General features: G+C 41.4%; 2 protein-coding genes across 2 annotated transcripts in view; both read left to right on the top strand.

Moving 5' to 3' along the window:
* Nucleotides 1–10,759, top strand: part of LOC142103368 (uncharacterized) — a 99,930-nt gene extending 89,171 nt beyond the window's left edge. The window contains exon 10 of the mRNA XM_075187431.1: nucleotides 10,704–10,759. Coding sequence (XP_075043532.1) covers nucleotides 10,704–10,759 — 56 coding nt within the window. The remainder of the gene's footprint in view (nucleotides 1–10,703) is intronic.
* Nucleotides 1–12,255, top strand: part of LOC142103480 (uncharacterized) — a 121,668-nt gene that overhangs the window by 341 nt on the left and 109,072 nt on the right. The gene's annotated exons all lie outside the window — the stretch shown is intronic.

Below are 12,255 nucleotides of genomic sequence, written 5' to 3'. Positions count from 1 at the left end.
AACTAAACAGCAGCATTCCAGGGGGTATATTTATTAAACTGCGTGTTTGAAAAAAATAGAGATGTTACCTAAAGCAACCAACCAGATTCTAGTTATCATTTATTTAGTACATTCCACAGAAGGACAGCTAGAATCTGATATAGGTGACATCTGCACTTTTTCAAACACGCAGTTTAGTAAATATACCTTCAGGAGTGGAGGTGCAAATTAAATTTTTTTGCACCTTCATTCATTAAGGGTCATTAGTATGCATGAAATTAGGTTTTATGCAGTGCATGCATATACCTATTTATGTGTGATTGTGCCACTTTTCATGAGTAAGCGCATTGGCATAGTGTGTGACGATGTCAGCTAGTAATTGAATGCTTGTTAGCTGCATGCTGCACCTAAAATTAGATTTTGTGTTCAATAAATATACAGATTTGTTTGAAGTAATGAATCATCTTCAATAAATAGTGGACAGGATGTAAAATATTAACTTTATTTCCTAAAAAGAGATTTTTAAAATATTGATATTTTACATCCTGTACGCTATTTATTGAAGAGGATTAGAAATCTGTTATTATGCTCTATTTAAATACCTCAAAAAAAGAGGTGAGTGTTTTGTCTGCAATCACTGTTTTTACCTCGGTGATCAACACAGTGAGCACTATCAGATTCATGTAGAGTTGGACACATTTGTGCACCAAATGCTAACAGGAAAAGATTTACTCATTAAAAAGCATATTTACATGTATATGCTCAGTTGGATACGTCCAGCTCTGTAACACTAGCATATATGCCCGGTTTACATCAGTAGCAACAAGTGTAGCGTAGAGAAAGTGTAGATATGGCTAAACAGTTAGTAGTAAATGCATGCAAGCCACGTAAAATACAAGTAATTACAACACAAATGCAAAACACAAAATCAATGTAATTAAGTGAAAATCAATTAAATACCCACATCTGTAATTTTCCTTTTTAAAAGTCCTTCCCTGCTTCAGTCCAACTGGCAATCGCAATTAAGTAATGTGAATAGATGGCAACAGCATCATATAATATAAAAGCCACACTAATGAACTTAGTACACTGGAGAGGTGAATCTGCAACCATCCCATCAGAAGAGGCTAGATATTGCTGCCAATCTTCATCATTATCATTGTGTCTCATTGTACCAGCTCTTGTGCACCCATGAGACACATGCCTCTTTCCAGGTGCATATGTGTCTCTGTCCAGATATACCTCAGACACAGTTATAAGAACACTCCCTTATTGTATGTTTGCAAGCCTACTCCATACGCGGTTCTGCATTTCCAGTAGTATGAAGTCGCAAAAGTAAGATGTGAACAAATCTGCATGCACAGTATAGAAATTCATATTTTAGACTACCAAAATAGCCATGGCTAACTCTACATGAACCCCTATGTGCCTTTTTTTCTTCACGTAGTGCTGGAATCACCATTGAATTTGTTTTTCAATAGATGTTGTGAATTTCTCTTCTTCAGCTTGCACCAGAGGGACTATTTCATTTTTATGGACTTTAGTGGTTAAGGGCTGGAAAGTGTGTACATCAACCTTCAGATTATATAGCTAAACATTCAAGTCAGCAAACTGAGCAGTTTGACCCCAGTGTCCATGGAAGAAATTACCTAAGTAGAACCTTTGTAATGAAAAAGCAACTTAACATGTAACCCCCAATGATATCATATCTCCTTGGTTTTCAAGGAAAAGCGAGGTAATAGGTTGAAAGGATCTCCTCTTGGTTAAAGTGATTGCAGAGAAGTCAGGGAAAAGTGGCAGCCCTTCCAATTTGTCACTAGTTTCTTCCCATCTTGCCGCTTTCAGTATTTGCTCTTTGATGTGGAAGAAATGGATTCTACGGAGGATATCCCTTGGATATTTTCCCGTAGCAGCTCGAGGCTTAGGGAGGTGATGTATCAGGTCAATGAGAAGATATTTACCCTCTGCATCAGGTAGGAGTTTGCAGAAGAGAGCCAAAGCAAATTTTTACAGTTCAACGTTAAAGACCATCTCAGGTATACCCTGAATTTGATTGTTATTACATCTAGAGTAGTCCTCCAGATGTGCCAATTTGTCATGTAGAAATTAATCTTCAGTTTTGGAGAGTGCCATGGGCTGTGATCAAGTCATTATGTGGTCTATGCAGTGTCCAACCTTTGTGATATGTGACCCAATTTCTTTAACTGTTGCTCTCATTTCAGATGATAAACTCGCCCTGGGAGCAGTGAATGTAGGGTTCTCACTGTTAGAGCGGCATCTGAAGTTATGCTAAGATCTTTCTGTGGTGTAGTTTTCAGGGCTAGAAAGAGAGGTATCTGGTTTGCTTTTGTCTTTAAAGGTTAGCAGGGGAGGTTGTTTCATTACTTTAGATTTCTATGGGGCATGATGCCCAATAAGGTGGAGCAAAACTGGAGAAGCGATCAGTAGCTGAGTCTATTCTGTTTTTGGGACATCGTCCTACTAGCTGCACTACGGTCACCAAACATAAGCTCCTACAACTTAGAGTTCAGACCTGGGGGCATCCAAGTACCTGTGAGCAAGACTCGCTCTACAGGAAAGGCTACTAAATGCGAAGACTTTTACTGCCTGTTCTGGGAGTTTATGTTTAGGATGCTAGCTGTAACATTAAGGGGGTAGCTTTACAGAATTTCCTTTTTGAAAACATTGGAATATCTGTTATAGACCAGAAAAGGCTTGTCAAATCTGAAGGAGTGGAGAAGTCCCTTTCAGTGGAAATGTTGATGTCCTGAGCAGGTGCTGGAACATCACGACCATGATATGAAGATATGATATGACCATGAAGATACATGCAGTGTAAATATAAATGTGGGAATTATAGGGCTTTAAAAAACATAATATATCAAAGTATCTGAATATTTAAATATAACTTCAAAATTCAATCTTATCTGGTAGTCAGTTTTTCTAAATATTCTTGCATAATCTTCCAAAATAAGCATATCAAAATTCTTCAGATTTTTGCAGCCTGAAAATAGACACATGTTAAAACCACAACATTTTGTGTATAAACTGGTGATTTAATAAAGTGAACTAATTCCTGTGCCAGCACCCTTTGTGATTGCACTCTCTCAAATATGCATCAAAAAACACAAATCAGATGTTCTCTCAAATAAACAAACATTTTTCACTCCACTGTAGAACCTCTTTAAGTCTCTGGTGAACCGATCGCTCCTCACCCGATGTCAGCAGAAGTATATACAATCACCAAGAAAAGACATATAGCGTCATACTGTTTTGCTAGATTTGCTTTTTCCAGGCAAAAAAGCAAATCCTGAAAAAAGCAAAGCTAGTGAAACGCACGTCAGCGTTTTGCTGTCTATGCCTCTGTTCTAATTTATTGAATATTCCTCTTTAAATACTAGACCGGATCAGTTATTTTATTAACATCTTGTGGTCAATATTATAAGTGTGCCCAAACCCGCAGTATTAGTAGAATAGTAAGTAGTCAGACATTCACTCCCATCACTATTACTGACACAGAGAGCCACTAATTAAGATACAGTAAATTTCTCTGGTTTGCATGTAGGGCTGATTAGGAATCTTTATCGTTTATCATAATATGTGATAAATAAGAAATATACTATATTAGAAAGACTTATGCTTATTATTGCAATTTAGCAACATATTAATGCAAAAAAGATCACAGTCTGCCTATCAAGAACCTAACTAATATTACATTAATTGGTAAGGGCACACATTATAGTGTTTGACTAATAATTAACAAATACAATTTATGTTTTTGATCCAGACTAACAGAGGATTTAATTGATCGAAAGATGCAGAAGCATACACAGCAATTTTAAAATCAATTTAGTCAAACATTTACACGTATATCCTTGTTTTAATTTGCAATTTAATTTTCATACATTTGTAATAAAAGTTAAATTTTAATGCGAGGAAGAGAATTTCATGCAAAACTGAACAATTTCATATTTGGGATTGTATGTGCGTCGTTAACAGCGAGCATCTATGTCTTTTTGTTTAATGTTTGTACACTAGCTGTTAGGTAGTACCTCAAATCACTTTGGAAGTGGAGATTGGTAAATACCTACAAACAAAAGGATATAAAAAATATAATTAAATCAAGAGATTTTTTTTATTAATGAGTAACAATCCCTGTAGTCTGTACTAGTATGACAAAAACTTTCCAAAATAAACCAACCCACCATTCAGTTGTGGAAATTATCCAAAACAAACACTTTAACCCCCATATATCAAAGTAGTTACAGTAATTAAAGGAATTAAAGAAGAAAAAATATACTTTTTTATATATATATATTGCCAACTGAATATCATAATATGAAAGATAAAAATCTTTCTACTTGTATAATTACCTTTACACATGCATCTATCATATATATGTAAAAGTAAATTATAACAAAACCCAAGTACTATTTAAAAGATAAAAGGGAATGGTTGGACATAAAACTTAATTTTCCTAAAAAAAATTGTGTATGTCAACAAATATTTTGAAATAATTAGTTTTGTTTGTGGGGGTGAACTTGAGACCTTTCTCTAATACTGATAACTCTTCCTTTGTTATCTCATACATGCTCAAATAAAAAATGATAAAACTTATGCTTTAATCTTCATTGTTTTAATAGTTATAAATAAATAGGCACCATAAGTAGGGATTACATAGGATTTAATTTTATCCCTTATCCATCTACTCCGTTGATTTACATATTGCTTAAATCCATAACAATATCACTAACAGATTGTGGCAGGGAAAGGCTCTTACTGCTGATTTGAGTTTATTAACTTTTCAATGTTTGGTAACACTCAATAGGTTTTATCTGAAGGATATGAAAGATATTCTTAATAAATGAAATACAATAGTATGGAATGAAGAATATTTTCTTGTAGCTACTGCTGTACGTTCAGTGGATACTTCTTTGGATATGTGTCTAAAGCTCATCATAAAGAATTTTTGTTGGCGGGAATTTATTTTACAAAAGGTCGATACAGCAATAGGATATGGGTTCTCCTATGGGGTAAGCTTGGTATCGCTTCATTGATGGTGTTTTTTTTTGATATGGAAGGGACACAGAATGAGGTTGAACCATTTCTCTGCATACCTTAACAAAATTACAATCAATATAGAACTCACTTATGATATTAATAATACTGTTGTAAACTCCCTATAACTTACCGTTTATGTAAAAGTAGGTAACATTTGCATTAAAACAGCTAGAAAAGCAATCGATTTTAAATCTTAAAACCAGGAGTAAACATCATCCAATATGGCTCAATAATGTGCCATCTAGTAAATTTTAACATTTAAAGTGTACAGAACCAGAGATGTTAGATTCTCAAGTAAATGAAATGAAAAAACAATTGATCTAGAAAGGTTATTCAGAAGGTTAATCAATTTCCCAAATATTTGTGAACTTGTGGCCTTGGTGAATTTAACATTTTAGATAGACTCCTGTTGCAGCCTAAACTGGGAGTACGGAGCCGAACTAATAATAAAAATCTTGAGTGGGTAGTTTTTTACCCAGTATAACTCTCAGTATAAAAATATTGACAACTTTTTTTAAGAAAACATTGAGGAATTTTTAAAAAGATTCCACCTTTGAGATCAGCATTATCATAAATATATAAATTATAGAGGAAGGTCCCCAGTTTAAGGTGTAAATTGGTTAGTAGCACCTTAACTGATATTGAGAAGGAGGGTAAATTTAAAATTAATGATTTCCACAGGTACTACTCTTGTGTGGCATGTAGAACATATACACATACAGAGAGAATTGTTTTGTAGTTTTCTTTACAGACCCCATCTATGAGATTAAGCAGTTCATTACTTGTAACACAATTTTGCTTATTTATTTGAGTGCGACTGTGTCAGGCGCCATCCTGTTTCTGTTTCTAAACGGACGCCTGTCTCCTTGCTGAATCGGCGTCCCGCTGCCTAGTGATGCTTGCCGTTTTATTCGCATGCATACGCCGAACTTGGCAACCGTTACTTGGCGCTGTTTACGTTTGCCATCGGTACGCATGTGCAGGATTCCACGCTCCATCGCCCTGCTACTCGTTAGTGATTGGTTGCGGTTTTCCCGCCGATGTCAGGCACCTATCAGGGATCACTGTCCCTCTGGTTTTGACCCGGCTTGCTGACTACTCTTCCATCCTGCATCCTGGTGGGCTGTCACTGCTGCCTCAATTGTTACCTCGCCAGCTGACTGATACTGAGCGCCGCGACCTGCACGTCCCTTGCAGCAAAGTCCATACCTCCTTGCGGGGGTTCCTGGTAAAAACCAGGGGCGTGTTAGACTCCGCGCCTCAGTAATCAGTAGCGCCAACTGCTGGCAGGTATCATCAAGTCCACCTAGTGATTCTGACAGTATACTCTGGCCATGTCAAATGCCGAAGGCACCGGTGATCTCTGCTATTGACCTCCTGCAGCACCTGACTCGCCGAGTTTATCAACAAGAGGTTAACCAGACTTAGCTCCTGCAGTGCCTTCAGGGACTGGCTACACGCATGGATACCCTCCAGAGAACCCTGACTCCTCCTGGAGTACCTGTTGCTCCCGCACCCCCCGTTGTCGGCTCTTCTGTTTCAGCTGCACCTAATCCTACTGGAGGGATTCGCATCCCACCTCCCGACAAATTTGGTGGTGATCCGAGAAAGCGCAGAGGGTTTAACCAATGTGCTATCCAGTTCGAGCTATCACCAGGAAATTTTTCTTCAGAACGAGCCAAGGTGGCATATATTATTTAGTTACTCACGGATCAAGCGCTTGCCTGGGCCTCTCCTCTCTGGGAGCATGATGACCCCCTGCTACAAAACTCCAGTCACACTATATCAGCTTTATGTAAATACGAGTGGCAGATAATATGAGCCAATTCAATTATGCTCGTACTTAGTATAATACCAGCGTGACTCTGGTAATATGATCTTGTTGCAAGTGTTTCAGCCCATATGTGTATGATCAAATCATGAGCCAGTATATTTCCCCTTGATATATGACAACTGTGATAATAATATAGTGGGAAATAGGATCCATACAGGGAATACCAGCGGGACTCTGGAAATATGATCTTGTTGCTTGTGTTTCAGTCTATGTGTGTATGACTAATTAAATCATGAGCCAGTTTATCTCCCCTTGATAGATGATAACTACAATAAAAATATAGTGGGAAGTAAGGATTCATGCAGGAATTATAAAATCCCTATAGTCATAAAGGGATTCTCCTCACCATATATATTGGGAGATCTCTGTTGATTCACACTATTGATGTTTTTATATGGTCAGATCGATATATATCAGTACTATCTATATTATAAAATTATATTAATATATAGAGTCATTTCAGCAGCGGGGCGGCTTGGTAGTCTCGTGTTACTACCTATTTTAACAGAACATTAATTTTCCAAACACTCAACCCAATTCTCATATTTTAAATATTTCGCTATAGGTCCTTATGGAACTCATTATATTGAGAACTTTTAAAATAAACTAATACAATTTAAGTTTTAATCTTTGACCATTAGAGTGCCTCTCTGTTTGGACACACTCTTTCTTTCTTCCTCCCTACAATATTGACTTCAATACTGTGTGTGAGTGCACCCTCCATCATAGGTGATATAAAATTACCCACTATATGGTATATAGGAGTATTAATGGTCAACCTGGTGCGGTGTAAAATTATCATCCTACTACTAGTAATTTAAAGCAAACTGGGCTGATTACTTGAGCAATCTTATAAGGACCAATGTAGCCAGGGGCTAGCTTCATACAGGGCACTTTAAGACAAATGTTCTTTGTAGACAACCACACCTTGTCACCGACTTTCAAAAGAGGAACAGCTCTGCGCTTCTTATTTGCCGCCAACTTGTAGCGAGTAGAAGATTTCTTGAGGGACTTTCTGACTTGAGACCAGATGGATAAAAAATCCTGTCGAAGGGTATTAACTGCGGGAACTTGGGTGGGAGGGAGGGCGGAAAACTCCGGGATACGAGGATGGCTGCCAAATACAATAGAAAATGGAGTAGCTAGAGTGGACTCGTGGAAGGAATTGTTGTAAACAAAGTCTGCCCAGGGTAACAGATCCACCCAATTGTCCTGGTTGGCCGAGGAAAATATTCTGAGAAACGTTTCAAGATCTTGATTCACCCTCTCAGTCTGACCGTTTGACTGGGGATGATATGCGGAGGAGAATTTCAGACGGATACCCAGAAGATGACAGAGGGATCTCCAGAACTTCGAGACGAATTGAACACCGCGGTCCGAGACAATTTCGGCAGGACACCCATGTAGTCGGAATACTTCCTTCATGAAGTGTTGAGCCAGGCACACTGTGGATGGAAGTCCAATGAGTGGAACAAAGTGTGCCATTTTGGAAAAGCGGTCCACTATCACCCAGATGGTATTGAACTTTTTAGCTATGGGTAAGTCAGTGATGAAATCCATGCTAATATAGGTCCACGGTTTGGTAGGTAGAGGAAGCGGGTGCAGTAACCCCGGTGTGACTTGGCGGAGATTCTTATTCTGAGCACATATAGAACAGGCGGCCACAATATCTTTAACTTCGGAGTGGAAATTGGGCCACCAATACTGTCGGGAAATCAGTTCAGCAGTTTTACGGGAACCAAGATGTCCTGCAAATCGTGAAGCATGGAACCAACGTAGGAGACTCTTCCGTAGAGTGAGAGCAAATTCAGGCATTTGGAGTCCAAGATAGGACGTTCTAGAAAAGCGCCTGAGCCCAAACTTCCGGGGAAAGCCTGAGATAAAGCATCCTCCTTTTTTTTTTTTGAGACCGGGTTTAAAGGTGACCCGAAGATCAAAGCGGGTAAAGAAGAGCGACCAGCGGGCTTGACGCGGATTCAGGCATTAGACTGTCTGAAGATAGAGTAGATTTTTGTGATCCGTGAATATCGTAACTGGATGACGGGCCCCCTCCAGGAGGTGATGCCACTCACTTAAGGCTAACTTCATGGCCAGGAGTTCTTTGTCCCTGATGGCATAATTACTCTCTGCAGGCAGGAACTTGTGGGAAAAGAACGCACATGGATGGAACTTCCCTTGAATGGTCTTTTGGGAGAGGACTGCCCCCACTCCAGTGGAGGAAGCATCTACCTCTAAGAAAAAAGGAATAGAAACATCGGGTTGCTGGAGGATTGGGGCCGTAGAGAAGGCTCTTTTTAGGAATTGGAAGGCTTCTACTGCTTCTGAGGGCCATATTTGAGGGTTTGCCCCTTTCCGAGTGTGGGCCACCAGGGGCGCCACAATAGAAGAGTAACCTGCTATAAACCGTCTATAATAATTGGCGAAGCCCAGAAAACGTTGAATGGATTTGAGGGTAGTTGGCTGGGGCCAGCCGATAATACAGCGAGCCTTTCCAGAATCCATTTGTAGACCTGACCCAGAAACCAAGGAAAGGCAACTTGGGAGCCTCGAAAATACATTTTTCCAGCTTGCAAAACAGATGGTTGGAGCGTAGTCTGGAGAGGACCTCAGCCACATGTCAGCGGTGTGAGAGAAGATCTCTGGAAAAGATTAGGATGTTGTCCAGGTATACCACTACATAAAAATATAACAGGTCACGGAAGATTTCATTAACAAAGCTTTGAAAAACAGCAGGGGCGTTACATAAGCCGAACTAGATATTTGTAATGACCGTCCCGTGTATTGAAAGCCATTATCCACTCGTCCCCAGAACGGATCCTGATAAGGTTGTATGCTCCACATAGGTCTAGTTTAGTGAAGATCTTCGCACCTTTAATGCGATCGAAGAGCTCAGTGATCAATGGGATAGGGTAACGGTTTTTGATAGTGATGGCATTCAACCCTCTGTAGTCGATGCAGGGGCGGAGGTCTCCATCTTTTTTTTTTCACAAAGAAAAACCCGGCCCCGGCGGGTGAGGATGAGGGTCTAATGAAGCCACGTTGCAGGTTTTCCTTGATGTAGAGCGTAGTAGCCTGAGTTTCAGGTAGCGAGAGCGGATAGACCCGGCCTCATGGAGGAATTTTCCCGGGAAGAAGATCAATGGGGCTATCCCAGGGTCGGTGACGCTCGGAGGAAGCCTTAGAGAAGACATCTGAAAACGAAAAATACTGAGAAGGTAAGATGACTGTAGAAGATTCCAAGGGAATTTGAGTAGAGCAGAGAGGCTTGACAGGCGTCAAGCACTTGCGGGAGCATGTAGGACCCCATGCGATGATTTGTGAAGAAGGCCAGTCCAGGTGGGGTGAATGGATATGAAGGCAAGGTAATCCGAGGATGATGGGGCTGATGGTCAGGGGTAGGACAAGGAAGGAAAATTTTTCCCAGTGGAGTGCCCCAACTTGCATGGTGATAGGTCTGGTTTGGTTATGAATGCTGCCATTAGGGAGACGAGAACCATCAATGCCAGTAGTGACCACAGATTTCCTCAGTGGGATAGTAGGCAAGCCAAGCTGGGTTACTAAAGATTGGGAAATAAAGTTACCGGCTGCTCCTGAATCCAACAATGCCATGGACGAAATGGACCCTGAAGGCAAATGTAAACAGGCAGGGAAAGAACATGTCGGGTCTGGGAAAGAAGTTGGAGAGGAAGTAAAAGTCCCTAGTCTGACCTCTCTCGTGCAGGCTAAGTTCTGGCGTTTCCCGAGCGCCGGGGACAGGAGGCCAAGAGATGGCCAGAATCTCCGCAATATAGACATAACTGATTTTTCTTCCTTCTTTCTCTTTCTTCAGGAGTTATACGAGAGCGTCCCAGCTGCATGGGCTCATCCGTAGACGTGGGTGGTTGAAAGCGAGGGGCTAGACGAAAGGTAGAGCGTCTAGGGAAGTCCGGAACCGAAGATTAACCCGATTGCAGAGAGAATTTAGGGCATCCAAGGTAGGTGGCAATTCTTGGGAAGAAATGGCGTCTTTGACCTTATCGGATAGCCCTTGAGCAAAAGGCAGCAACAAGAGCCTCATCATTCCACTTGAGTTCGGAGGACAGGGTCCGGAACTCAATAACATATTGAGCCACCGAGCAGGAACCTTGGCATAGTCTTAGAATGCTGGAAGCCGCGGAAGTCACTCGTCCGGGTTCGTCGAAAATCCTCCGAAATGCTGAGGTGAAGGCTGAAACATCATTGAGGAGGTCGTCATTCCGCTCCCAAAGAGGAGAGGCCCATGCCAAGGCTTGTCCAGACAGGAACAAAACCATGTAGGCCACTTTTGAACTGGAAGTGGGGAAATTCTGTGCTAAGAGCTCAAACTGAATCAAGCACTGATTCAAGAATCCGCGGCAAGACTTTGGGTCTCCATCGAACTTGCAGGGAGTAGGCAGACGCAAAGAGGAAGCAACGCAGGAGGGACCTCGGGAGCTTGTGGTTGTGGTTGAGCAGCTGGAGGGGTCAGAGCCACCTGTAAAGCATCCAGACGGGCAGCCAGAGTTTGTACACATTGCAGTAATTGAATCTGGTCGGCATCTTGACGCTCCAGTCTTCCAACTAAGTGTTGAAGCATATCCTTGGCGGAAGGTTCTCTGTCAGGATCCGACATGGCTGGTTCTTAATGTCACGATACCAATGATGGATAATTGGATCCTGGTAGTTCAACCGGGATTGGCGTGACTTCAGCTAGGGGCGCGGAGTCTAACAAGCGAAAGGTGTTCGTCAGTGATTCCCGCAAGGGAATATGGACTTCACGGCTTCCACTTGCAGGTCGCGGCCCGCCAGGGATGTTCCCAGTGAACCACGAGAGAAAGAGCGTAGAATAGGTAGATAGAGCTCACAGGAGGTAGAAACGAGGTAGAGCCTCTGGAGAACTAACCGTTGCTATGGACAACCGGAGAAGGGACAAGCAGGGAAATGTCACTAGGAGAAGATATTCAGGATGGTCTGCCGTGTTGCCACTGGAAGTGGTTAATAGGTACGATGTCACTCGGAAGTGGTGGAGGTAATAATGCAGCGTAGCCACTTGAAGATAATTAGCCAGTATAGTCTGCGGCATAGCCACTTAGAAGTGGTTTAGGAGGAATGGTCTGCAGCGTAGGAGCCTGGAGGCGCAGGAACACGGCAACGCAGAGTAAGGAATTCCCAGGAGCAAGAGAAGGCACAGGAGCTGTATCCAATGCAGGAGTCAGAGACTGACTGAAAGAACCAGCACAGAGTTTAGGTCAGTAGGTTAGATATAGTGCAGTTCCAATTCGGCAGCCAATAGAGGGCAGTAAGAAAACACAAAAGGGTTTGACAGTTCTGCGCATGCGCAGAACCACTGAGCGCTGAAGAAGGAAGGAGAGAGGCAGCGCTGG

Source organism: Mixophyes fleayi, chromosome 10 (genome assembly GCF_038048845.1).
Source record: "Mixophyes fleayi isolate aMixFle1 chromosome 10, aMixFle1.hap1, whole genome shotgun sequence".
Lineage (NCBI taxonomy): Eukaryota > Metazoa > Chordata > Amphibia > Anura > Limnodynastidae > Mixophyes > Mixophyes fleayi.
Note: the sequence above shows the minus strand (reverse complement) of the source record. Positions and strands in the feature narration are given on the sequence as shown.